General features: G+C 47.6%; 2 protein-coding genes across 10 annotated transcripts in view; both read right to left on the reverse strand.

Moving 5' to 3' along the window:
* HNRNPD (heterogeneous nuclear ribonucleoprotein D) overlaps positions 1 to 6,106 on the reverse strand; it is a 10,243-nt gene extending 4,137 nt beyond the window's left edge. For 2 of the 5 annotated variants that reach the window (XM_056359055.1, XM_056359044.1), the window contains exons 1-3: positions 5,715 to 6,106; positions 1,729 to 1,897; positions 755 to 916 (exon numbers count right to left, since the gene is read on the reverse strand). In XM_056359055.1, the coding sequence (XP_056215030.1) occupies positions 755 to 916; positions 1,729 to 1,897; positions 5,715 to 5,908 (525 nt within the window). In that variant the 5' untranslated portion in view covers positions 5,909 to 6,106. Of the gene's footprint in view, positions 1 to 754; positions 917 to 1,728; positions 1,898 to 2,020; positions 4,560 to 5,714 lie in introns of those variants that run through there. The other 3 variants (XM_056359062.1, XM_056359074.1, XM_056359070.1) reach the window with 3 other exon arrangements.
* Positions 6,107 to 7,635: 1,529 nt separating this feature from the next.
* HNRNPDL (heterogeneous nuclear ribonucleoprotein D like) lies at positions 7,636 to 12,119 on the reverse strand. Of its 5 annotated transcripts, XR_008825292.1 has the most exons (9): positions 11,927 to 12,119; positions 11,252 to 11,420; positions 11,001 to 11,162; positions 10,593 to 10,724; positions 10,354 to 10,468; positions 9,386 to 9,553; positions 9,078 to 9,175; positions 8,591 to 8,694; positions 7,636 to 7,902 (listed from the first exon to the last, which is right to left on the reverse strand). XR_008825292.1 is itself a non-coding variant. In XM_056359174.1 (8 exons), the coding sequence occupies exons 1-7, from the start codon at positions 12,013 to 12,015 to the stop codon at positions 9,105 to 9,107; spliced, it is 906 nt and encodes a 301-aa protein (XP_056215149.1). In that variant the 5' UTR covers positions 12,016 to 12,119; the 3' UTR covers positions 7,636 to 7,902; positions 9,078 to 9,104. The 5 variants fall into 5 exon arrangements, 3 of the variants coding, with proteins under 3 accessions (XP_056215149.1, XP_056215160.1, XP_056215141.1); XR_008825296.1 differs by having other exon boundaries at positions 8,591 to 9,175; XM_056359174.1 differs by lacking the exon at positions 8,591 to 8,694.
* Positions 12,120 to 12,266: the final 147 nt, after the last annotated feature.

Raw genomic sequence — 12,266 nt, forward strand, 5'->3', positions numbered from 1 at the left:
TCTGTATGAAAAAGATGCAGCCTTATGCAAGGGCATAACTCTTTCACAACACTGCCGAAATTGTACGTTAAACAGGACAAATATTACATCTGACTACAAACACAGAGTAAAGCTGTTCTTACATCTGGCACACAAGGCTTCAGGCTAGGCAAACAGCAGTTGAAGAGTCCAGTGTGAACTGTCTGTAAGGGAGTAATATGGCAGGTATTTGACAACCGAACTCCCTGACAATGGAGCTGTCATGACCTGATGCTGTCAACATCTGAGAACTAACAGGGAAGCAGCAGTTGTACCAAGCTCACACAAGGCTAACTTTTAAGAACTGCAGGGATACTTTGTTCACCTGCACCATCAAAAAACTCGGGACAAAGACAAGAAACTATACAAGCTGCACAGACTTTAGGAAACCTATCTGAATCTGTGCCATAGCAAATGAGCTGGGGCAGCTGAAGAGCATTGCATCCAACTGACCAAAGCATCACACTCAAAAACAGTGCTTCCCATGCCTGTGCAAGTCAAGACTGTCAGACATCCCATGAATCAGTTCCTGACTCTCTGGCTTACCCCAGTTTCTCCTTCCATTAAATTAATACCCTTATCATTAAAATTCTGGCTACCAAGACACACAGGGCTACACTGGCCATTAAGCTTACAATAGGTCCACGCAGGTTGCATTTGGGGGCTCTTTTTTCTTACCAGATTTGTGAAGACAGAATAAATTCTACAAATGTAAGCAGTCTATTTCACCACTTACCTCACCAAAACCTCCAAAATATTCCCTTATTTTCTCCTCAGGCGTGTCTGGAGATAAGCCCCCAACAAAAATCTTTTTAACAGGCTCTTTTGTTTTCATGGCTTTAGCTCTTTTAGGATCAATGACCTTTCCATTCAGCTTGTGTTCTTTCTGGTCCATGACCTGTGGGTAATTAAAACACGATCTTACTCGCAGTTCAAGCTCTATGTTTCACTGGTGTTTTGAGCAAGGCCCAGTTATTTTATATTTAGGTTTTGTTAATGCTATCACTTCCATTTCAATACTTTGATTACAGCAATAATTTGTTGCATGAAACCAGACAGTTCCATAATTTTGATCACTATCCACTGACAGACAGTTCTGACAAAGCCTTTCAAGAGTCACCTGGAGCCATGTATCACCCAAGAAAAGTAAGAGTGTAACATTTCTCAGCAAGTACTCTACAGTCCCATCCTCAAACCTCATGCAGTAAAGAATCTGTACTTTAGGTATCACCAAAGGTCAGTGAAGGTGAAGACTTTTCAGTGTGCTTCTGTCAACAGGATTTTAGAAAGGTTAACAGCTAATTTTTGCTTTGATAAAGCCCAGATCTATCAAAGCCACTGGCTCTACTCTAGGGGTTCACGTTGCAGCTCTGAAAGGCAGAGACTTTATTTTCTTTGTAAACACTGCTTTCACAGTAGTAGGCAGCAGACATTTATATATACAGTATTTTCAAAGTGCTCAAGTCCAGTGGCTTGCTGTCCCGATCTCCTGTAAGTACTCGAAGCCATACTTTGGGAATTGCTGCCGGTCCTGGCCACCGCATCACAAGTGAGATGGTTTAGGAAAAACACATTTCAATATGCATCTTATTGTATCCCATAATCATCTTTAAGAGATCAACTTTAACAAACACCTATGCATACAGTCAGCCGAGTGCTGCATCTTTGCTACCTAAAATTGAACATGTGGTCCCATTACATTAATACTACCTTATCTACGCTCTCCGATTCTTTGAAGAGTACAAAGCCGAAGCCTCTCGATCGCCCAGTGATGGGATCTAACTTCAGAGTGCAGTCTACAACTTCACCAAATTTAGAGAAATAGTCCTTCAGATCTTTCTTTGTAGTGTCCCAGCTAAGGCCACCAATAAACATTTTCCTGTTAAGACAAGATGGTTAATCTGTTAATGTGTCGTAACCAAAATCCTGTACTGTCAAGCTTTATGAGCTCAGTTACCCAATAGAAAAAATAGCAGTATTTTTTATCAGTGACACTACATACACAGGCCTGCACTTTTTGAGAGCTTGGTTAAATGATCCTGGCCAGATGAGATAAAGACTTCCATGTACACAAAAATTTTGCACCACCTTCCACTGCAGTTGTTCACCGCTATCCCAAGAAACTACAAAGAATGATAAAGAGATATTTTACTACTTCCTTGCATCCCCACCACTACTGACCCAACACAGGCTTAATTCCATTTAGTTATCTGCAGAGTCTCTGCACAACTGCTTATGAAATAAATGCAGGCAGAAAAGATTTATAAGGCAGTGCAGTTAAACAGAGGCATTTATGGACTAGCCGGGACTGGGCATATGCCAGTATCAGTAAACTAAAACATGTGTTTAGTCAAGTCCTGTTCCCCAGAAAGCAGTAAAAAAGCAAAGTATAGGATGGCCAAAACTTATCTTTCCTCCCAAAAACAGGATACAGACACCTTGCATAATCCCATACAATCACAAGAACATCTTCCTAATATACTAACTACAGGATCAGTGTTGCTGGGCAAGTGTGTACAGCAGGTAACTCTGATCATGACTTGTGTTTTCAAAAGCATGCTGGAAGCTTGGAATCAAATCATGACCATCCCATATTGTTAAGAAGCCACAAAAAAAAAAAAAAAAAAAGAAGAAAAAAATCAAGAAACACTGTGTCTTGGAACACTTCATGATTTGCATCAACTAAAAATCAAGTCAGTATGCACACAAATGAAAACATTCCTAGTTATTAGGCATACGGCTTATGCACCCATTCAAGAGGATTTGATCTGAGATGATCTCTTCTAATACTGATAAAGAAGACTTTACAGCAAGCTCAAAACAAGACGTATGATCCATTATGATCTATAAAAACACTTTCTACAAAGCTTTGTCCATTTTCACTGTACCAACTGATTCCACAGTCACATGCAATTACCAGAGACTTGAAAAACCACTCTAGCACATTCCCAATTCCTCCACTTTCCACATACAAATATTTCTGCCGATCACGTACAATTGCATTGTACTCCCACAAGTCAAACCCTCTCAAATCAAAGGCTGCTTGTGTGAACTAGCTCTGTTGAATTAGCTGAGCTCTTACAGAATTAACCAGACCATTCAGCTTCCGACAAACCTATCCAACCTCCATACAGATGAGGGGGTTCAGGAGCTTCAGATGCTTCTATACAAAGTCCTGAAGTTTATAAACAGGAAGAGCGATTCCCTATCCCTTTTATCCACTTTTCCCATTAGTTCCAGATCTCTCTTTAATAAAGCACCAAAAGCCCCTTCTAGTGTGACATCTTCCTGTCTTCAGGACCAATACGGAAAAAATGGTCCACACTGGTAAACCAGAAGCCTCACACCAGTACCGATAGCAATTCAAAGGGTGCTTTGTGCCTTTGAGTTCATCCATCACTAAGGTTCTTGTCCGTTTTGTGTTTGTTTTGAGCAGCAAAACAGGGCACATACAGAGGATGCAGCATCCTATTTCTGACACATGCGGGACAGTGATACTCTAGCAGTTACTACTGAACATACACTCACTACATGACGTACAAAACAACCTCTTTTCTAGTTATCAACAACCTATTAACATAAACATACAACCCTTTTTTAAAAAATATTTATTAACATTCAATCAACATTAACATACAAACCCCTGCCTTATATCACTAAGCGCAGGACAAAGAACACAAGTCTGAAACTGACAGCCCTCTAAAGGATTTTCTTCCCACCACGCAATAACTGCATCTGTGTCCATTTACAGAGTGGCAAAACATGACTGCTTCAGTTTGCCACTGCAGTAGTTGACAAACTACTGCTCCACTGCAAAACAGAGGTCATACCAAGCCTACAACACCAACGTAAGCACAACAAACAATTAAGGTGCAATGTCACAGTGCTGTCAAAAGCTTATAAAATACGTACATTTCACAAACCACAGTTTGGCTGCTCTAAGTCACATCAGCACATATAGTTTTCCAAAAGAAGTTGCCAGAAGTGTACTGGGAAAGCTTTCAAACATCAGACTTGGCTAAGCAGAGTACAAACATCACCATGACTAGTGGCTTTGACCTTCCTCCAACAGGCTAGTCAGGAAGTTGCCAACATGTGGGTTTCTCAAGTCCACCATTCTCAGTGAGGAAATCTGAGGGTATGAGAACCCTCACAGTTTTTTTCCTGAAGACACTGCCTCTAACTCCCAATGCAAAGGAAACACCAATGTACCTGCATTCAGTGGCTACCAAGGATGTGCTGTTTTTCCCTCTACTACTAAGTGAGCCCTCAAAACACTTTTGTTTCCTGTACAGCATTACCCATAAGAACTGACGGGTCAAAAAAACCGGCTGAACTGAACTACAAGTCAATGTAGGCTACATGTAATCACTGCACCACGCGGTGACAACTTCTAGGCTGTGTTGACTCAAGAAGATGGATTTCCTCATGAAAACCCTTTAACAGGCGTGCATTCAAGGGCAAAAAGCAAAACAAATATGCAAACTGCAAAGGCACTTAAAACCATTAAAAGCAGGTGACAAGTAACAGAAACATTCTAAGTTTTCACTAACCCTAGTAAAACACTCGGGGGGGGGGGGGGGGGGGGGGGGGAGAGGCTCCTGTCCTCTCCCTATTTCCAACAACATCCTGGGTTATTTAGAAGGAAGACACTTGGGAAGGTTTTCGAGCAAGTCTCTACAGGACACAGTAGCTAGTGTTCCTTTATCCAGTTTATTTTCTCCCTTAATCAAAAGCAGATCTGCAGCTTGATGTTCTTATTGGCCTGACAGAAGACAGCAAACAGCAGCAGCCTATCCTGTAACTGCATTTATTACACGCGAATTTTGCCTGCTATATGAAAAGCGATACTGCCCCATACCAGGCATCAGGCAGAGAGACCCTTAGAAATGAAAAGCTGCCTTCATTCCTAGGCTGTCACCTAAAGCACGTTCTCACAGCAAGTTTCACGAGAAAAGGAGGAATGGTTTAGGGTGGTAAGGAGTCAAGGTGTCTCACACCTCTCACACGCACCTGGCAGAGCATTTATGTTTGCAACAGAGGGCAACACTGCAGTGACCGCAACCTGAGCGTTCAGCTACACCGAGTTACAGTCCTTAACACGTGCACCGCACGTTAACTTTCAGAAAAGACATCTCCCCTCCGCACAAAAAAACCAAAACAAAACACCCCCAACAACAAAAGACATGGAAAGTTTGCAGGTTTTGTAGTTTGGCCCCCATCAGGCCGGAGGTACACGTACGGACCCGCCACCGCCAAGTGCTGCGGGCTTTGCGCTGACGCGGGTATGAAACTCCCCCCCCCCCCCCCCCCCCCCCCGCCAGCAGCACTCGGACCCCGTGACAGCGCCGCGCCCGCTAACGCCGAAACCCGCCCGCCCACGGCTCGCCAGCGCAGGCCGGGCCCGGGTGCGCAGCCCCCCGCCAGCTGCCCGCTCCGGGCCGGGCCGAGGCCGCGCCCCCGCCCCTCACACCCCGGTGCCCCCGCACACAGGCGGGCGGAGGTGCCCGAGCAGCACCGCCCGCCCGAGCCCCGCCGGCGGCCCGCCCCCGCCGGCCCGGTACGTGACGTCGCCGCGGCGCCAAGTAAACAAACAGGGCGGCGAGCGGGGCCGCGCCGGCGCCCACCGCCCGCCCCGCGGGACGCCGCCAGGGAGACAAAAGCCGCGGGGCGCCCGCGCCGCCCCCCCCGCTCACCCCTCGTCCTCCTCGTTCTTGCTGGCGTCGATCTTGGCTCCCTCCGACTCGATCCCGCCGCCACCGCCGCCGCCTCCCCCGTCGGCGCCCCCCGCCCCAGCCCCCGCCAGCCCCTCGGGCTGCTCCGCCGGCTCCGCCGAGCTGCCTCCGGCGCCCGCCACCGCCGAGTCCATAGCGAACTGCTGCTCCGACATGGCGCCGCCGCCGCCGCTGCGGCTTTCCCGCGCCGGCCGGCCGGCGACCGCCCGCTGCCCCCCCCCGGCCCCGCTGCCGCTTGCCCGCCGAGGCCCCGGCCCCGCTGGCGGCCCCGGCGACGGCACGAGCGCACCGAGCCCTCCTCCCTTCGCTCGCTTTTTTTAATGGCGCCGCCACCAACCCAACCTAAAATGGCGGGCGGAAGGAGCGCGGCGGGCGCGGTCATGTGACACCACCCGCCGGCCCGGCGGCGCGAGGGGGTGCGGCGGCCACGGGGCCGTCGGTGGCCGACCGTCGGGCGCGAGCCCCGGGCCGCCCCCGGCCACCGCGCGTGGGCGTCTGTCGGGCCGCCGGCGCGGAGCGGGGGCACGGGGCGAACGGCGGCCCGTCGGGAGGCCGGGCGGGCCGTTGGCCAAGCGGCAGCTGCCGGACCCCCGCCTGAGGCGGCTGGCCGGGCCCGCCGCCCGCGCTGAGCTCCTGGGCGCCTCGCAGCCGCGGACACCCCCTGAAGCACCCCGGGCCTGAAGGTAGCGAAATGAAGTTTGGTTTTTTGTTTTTTTTTTTAAAGTATTTTTATAAGTTAAAATATAACTAGCTACAGGTTGAAGTAAAACCTGACTCCTGCAACAAGCGCGGTTTTTGTAGAGAGGAGGGACTACTGCTGGTAAGGGTGGCTTCCGCGCCCCTGCGCTCGGGAGCTGTTTGGGAGTACAGAGCCACATACTGCTGTGGCTTCTCCCTGTGGGCAGAGCCAGCAATGCCAACAAGTCTCTCATCCAACCTCATTGCTAATATGACAGGAACATATGCTTAACCTGTAACAGTTATAATACCCAGCTGCCTGAGAAAAAGAAATGCTGAAATTATGAAAACCTTTAGAAACCTCTGCTCAGACTGGCCCCTTTAAGAGTTTGCAAGGCTAGCCTCCCCTGTGAATTAGCTACTCACATTACACTCTTCCGACAAGCAAAGTTTATTTTTGGTCCCTGACTAGATGTTTGCACCGAGAAAAAAACAACCTTGGAAGCAGACTGCTGCAATCCTGTGGCTTCAGACAGAATGTGTATGCTAACTTACCCATCCCAGCTGCTGCCCTACTCAGGAAGCAATTTTCTGGTTAAAGCAGTTTCCCTTCTCTAGCAATCACTTGTTTATGCTTTTATGTTGCTTGCTAGTATACACAAGATGGGAAACTCACTTCCTGATCCATTTAAGTTACATCCCGTACTGAACTCTGTCTTGAAAGAGTAGATCCCAACTTGTACAGAAACTAGTTGCTGACCCTAGACAGGGAGCAATTGCTATAGAGGTGCAATTAAGTGATCGCCTTCAGTATTCCAGAACCCCAGTGCTTGAAAAACCTTGAAAGGTAGTATAGATCTCACCCTCTCACCCCTCAAGCAGTGCTGAGTTATCACCATGAAAGAGGTGCTGCTGTGGTTCTAAACACCTCCCTTAAGATGTATGACAGTGGCAGTACTGTGCCACAGACCATGCTCTTTCCTGCCGCAGCAGAAAACAGCGGGATTCCACACACTGCTGCCTGGCACGAGGCACTACAGAACCTCTTCAGACAGGTCAGGAAAAGGAGGGAGTTGTACTGACTCATATATACAATAACTTTGTCTTGAGCCCTTCATAATCTCCGGAAAGGTACTGCCCTTCTAATACAAGTAGAAAGTTAGTGGTACCACTGTAAGCTGACAGCCAACTGCAAGACCACACATTCACTTAGGTAAGCGTTTATTAGAGAATCCTTTAACATGAAATTATACAAATAAAGTTCGTATAAACACAAGTCCACATTGTGTCATAACATGAATGGCAAAAAGAAAGTAAAAACCATAAAAGAAAACTAGTCAGCTGCTATGTACAGTTGGACACAGTTGTGTCATACACTAAGTCTTTTACAAAATAGTCATTTCCTCTCACGAAGACCACCCTCCGTTCACTGACGATGTGCTGCAAGATGGCTTTGTTGCAGTATCTCTACCTAAAAAATCAAGACAAAATGTATGTCAGATCTGTGCAAGTTACTACAAGAATCGTTAAAAGGTCCATTTTCATGAACTGCTTTAAGTCTTCTATATATTCCTTTCTTCACTGTTAAAGATCATATGCATATTTATTAAGGTAACACAAGAGGTTTTGTTACCCATCATTAATTTATCTTCCCAAATACAGCCATTCAGCCCATTTAAGAAGCTGTTCCAGAACACCACATCCAATTTAGACTATTAATGAGGCTCTGGATCAGTTTATTTCTACTGGAAACACTGCCAAAAGTGTTTCAGATTTTTTTTTTAATCCATCTAGACTGCTGTGCAAACAGAAGTCAGGTTGATTTAGTTCACACAGTGCACATGCATATGATCTTTAATGTTTTTCCAGATTTAAAAGTTCGTTTTGGTTTGCAGATTTCACTATTAGCTATAAAAAGAAAAAAGCAAGCATTAAATCTTAAAGAATGCACACTTAAAATGAGGTTCCACAATTGAAATACAACACTAAACAGAAGACCAAATGATTAAGCTGTAAAGGCATTTATGTACTTTAACTCCTGTAAAAAACCATTTAAGTTAAGACACTTAAATCTCCAAAAAGATTAAAAAAAGAAGCCAAAGTCTGAAGTTTTCCACTTTAATCTTTACGCTGGTACATGAAGTTGGAAGAGACCATACCACAGGACAGCGTTTTCTGGTGTATGCCTTGCGCTCTGCCTGCAACGTGCGACCCCAGAGATAGACGTGGTCAGGGTGACACACGGCCTGCAATGAAGTTCCCGCTGGCGGGTACAAACAAGGTATAATGTCAGAGTTAGAAGACAACATTCTTGTTTTCCTTAAGTTGTACCCATTTCAGTACTTTACCTGTTAATACTTCTAATAAGTTTAATTATTCCTCTAGACCACCTGGTACACAACGCAAAACAGAAAAACTCTTATGTTTTTCTGAAGTACTAAAGAAGATAAAGTCACATTTTAACAAAGTTAAAGATCTATAGACACTGTAGGCAAAGCTGGTTTTAAAAAAAAGTATTTTTTTAAGTTAACAAAAGCTTAATTAAAAGGAAAAGTCATGCTACGCAAGTTTTTACTCTTCATTTGTCTATTGATCTTTAAATTAGATTAGACATACTCAGAGTGGACCTTGCACTCATGTACACACCTGTTTCCTCAAGTACTAGGTACTGCTTTAGTACGGCTGGTAGTTGTTTTGGTGATTGCCGCCACCACGGGATGCCTTTCCGTATGTGCTTTGTTGACCTGTAGATAACATTGAGGGGGGGGGGAAATCACTCAGAAGCAGTAACACCCGATACTCTGAAGGCGACTGTTCCCATACAGCACACCAGCAGCGCTACTCTTTAAAGCTGTGTGTTATGAGTGAGAGGTGTTACAGAACTAGTTACTATAAGAGGCCCCTGTTTAAAGATGCATACTATTATTATCTGGAATGAGAGCAAAACCACTTACCGCTATAATCTGTGTATCCTGGCCCATATCCGTAATTGGGATAGTTGTACCCAGAGTAGTCGTATCCTCCATAGCCACTGTAGCTTTGATCACTATAAGCGCTATTGTAATTTCCATATCCTTGATCATAGTAGTTATTAAATCCTTGATTCCAGTTTTGTCCCTGCCCTGAAACCAAGCATAGCATTTAATTTACAGAATCTACCATTTTTCACTCCTTTCCTATGCCACTTCATCTAGCTTTCTATGGCAATCTTTTTATGCCAGAACTATTACCTGGCAGAATCTTCTTGTCTTCCCCAAAAAAAGAATTTTCTAAAAAGAAAATTCATCTCATTTGGGTATAAGACAGGTCATAGGATCTTAACACCCACAACAACATTTGAGAAAGACAGCAGGTAGCCCTGCTTATAGAAACAAACAGCCAGGAAAAACCCACAACACCAAAGGCATGCACTACAGCAGCTTCTGGATGCTTTCCTTTAACTTTTGTTTTGCATCATTAATTGCCTCAACTCCAAGTTAAACCACAGGATCAGCTTTACTGCATTGTGTTGGTTGTGACTCCTTGATTTTAAGACTGAGATGCATTAACCTGTAACGTAACAGCTCGTCGCTTCTTTTATTTACAAGGTGTAGCAAAGCAACCATCTTTTGCAAAGAGTTCACAGCCCATGAGCCAGCAGTATATCCCTTCACATGAAGGGTAACTGCACTATGCATTTAGCTGTACTGTCTACTGCACCCTACATCTATTGTCACTTCACCACTTGAAGGCAAGCAGAGCAAGAGATTCTCAAGCTTCCACAAGCTATCACAACCACCAAAGTGCCATTTACTAACAGGCTACTTCCCACATTCAATTTCAACACAAGATCTGCATGCAGCCTGAAACATCTACAAACACCTTCGTGTTTAGCACAAACACTTAAAGCATTGACTTGAATTTCAACATCCAAAACACTCACCCCGTCCACGCCCCCTTCCACCTCCTCGTCCACCAGCTGTATTGCTTTTTCCTCCTTTCTGCTGCTGCTGCTGTTGCCTGTATACCTCTTTGGGCTGTGCTACTTTGATCTCACACTGTAAAGAAAAATCCCGTAACTGGTCAAGAATTTAAGGACCAGACCATTCATTTTGTGAGCTGCTTTTAGGGAAGCCTTCAACGGTGGCCCATTTCACACACTGAGAAGGAGAGCTTCCATACCTTGCCTGAACCAATTTGATGGTATCTGCTTTCTAGTAACTTCTTTACTGGCTCTTCATCTGTGTAGGTGATAAAACAGAAGCCCCTCCTTTCATTTGTCTTTGTGTCCATGGGAAGCTCAATATTTTCAATCTGAAATCAAAAGTACCTATCAATAACACATCAAATCTGTAAACTGCTTTTCACGCTACCAGCACCATTTGGGAGCCCAATGTCTGTGCCGACTGCTTTTGACAGCTATAAATCAGCCCATCACAATACTACGGACTCATTAACATACATATAGTTTCCAACAGTCCCTAGCCTTATGTAAGTCTGAGCCAGCTCTCTCCTCACATATTCTTTTGTCTTAAGAGGCAACACGGCACCTGAAAACCAGAGCTGTGCTTATATGCCATTATACTATACCTCGCCAAAAGCGCCAAAGTACTCTTTAATCTGCTCTTCGGAAGTATCAGGACTCAGCCCACCAACAAACACTTTTTTTGGTGGCTCCTTCCCTTTTAGGGCTTTTGCCCTTTTAGGATCTATTAGCTTCCCATCCAGTTTGTGTTCCTTCAGTTCCAACACCTAGAAAGCACACAAGGAAAAAAAAAGTCTCAGATCCCTACAGTTGACACGGGCAGGCTTTGTTCCATCGAGACAAGAAATCCACCCACCTTCTCCACGCTGGCAGCATCCTTGAAGAGCACGAACCCAAACCCCCTCGACCTCCCAGTGACTGGGTCTGTTTTAATCGTACAATCCACAACCTCACCAAACCGAGAGAGATACTCGGTCAAGTCCTTCTTGCTGGTGTCCCAACTGAGGCCTCCAATAAACATTTTCCTGAAACGCAAAGGGTATACACGAGTATGTGTAAATACGCATGTGTACACACACACAGCCGGGCGGGTGCAAGCGCACACGCGGAGCACGGCGCAAGCCAAAGGCCATCAGGAGGCCACGGCCATCCGGCTCGGCTTGCAGGGCCTGGCAGCCGCGCCCGCTGCTCCGGGCCGCGGAGGCAGCACCGGGGGCGCCGTAGCGGCCCGGCCCGGCCGCTACACGTGGGCCGCGTCCGTGCGCCCGGGCCCCGCCACACCGAGCCCGCCAGCAACACACACACCACACACACCCCCCGGCTACTGGTGACGTCACGCCCCCTGATTGGCAGCCCCCCTCCCCGCCCCGCGGAAACTGGGTCAGCAGCACGGGATACAAAGGCGGGCGCGGCCATGGGCGCGGGGAGAGGAGGCCCCGCCCCCTCCCCCCCGCGCCCGAGCCGCCCCCCCGTCCCGTGCGGCCCGGGAGGGCGGGGGAGGGAGAGGGAGGCGCGACCCCCCCGGCCCTACCCGTCGTCCTGCTGGTTCTTGCTCGCGTTGATCTTGGAGCCCTCGGCGAACTCCTCCGGGCCGCCGCTCATCTCGGTCGCGTCCTCCATGGCGGGGCGAGGGCGACGAGAAGGTTTTAGGCAAGCGGCGGACACAGCGGAGATCTGTGCGGGGGAGAAAATGGCGGCGGAAGAGATCCGGGCACCGCCTGCGCCGCCCTTATATACCCGCGCCGGCAGCCAATCAGTGCCACCCTCGCGCCCGGCACCGCAGCGCCCCTAGCGGCTCCCGGCGGGGCTGCAGCACCCGTCTGCCGCCGGGCTCCCCCCAGCCCCGGGGCCAGCCCCGGCCGCGGCGCCGC

This window comes from Falco biarmicus, chromosome 1, assembly GCF_023638135.1.
Source record: "Falco biarmicus isolate bFalBia1 chromosome 1, bFalBia1.pri, whole genome shotgun sequence".
Taxonomy (NCBI): domain Eukaryota; kingdom Metazoa; phylum Chordata; class Aves; order Falconiformes; family Falconidae; genus Falco; species Falco biarmicus.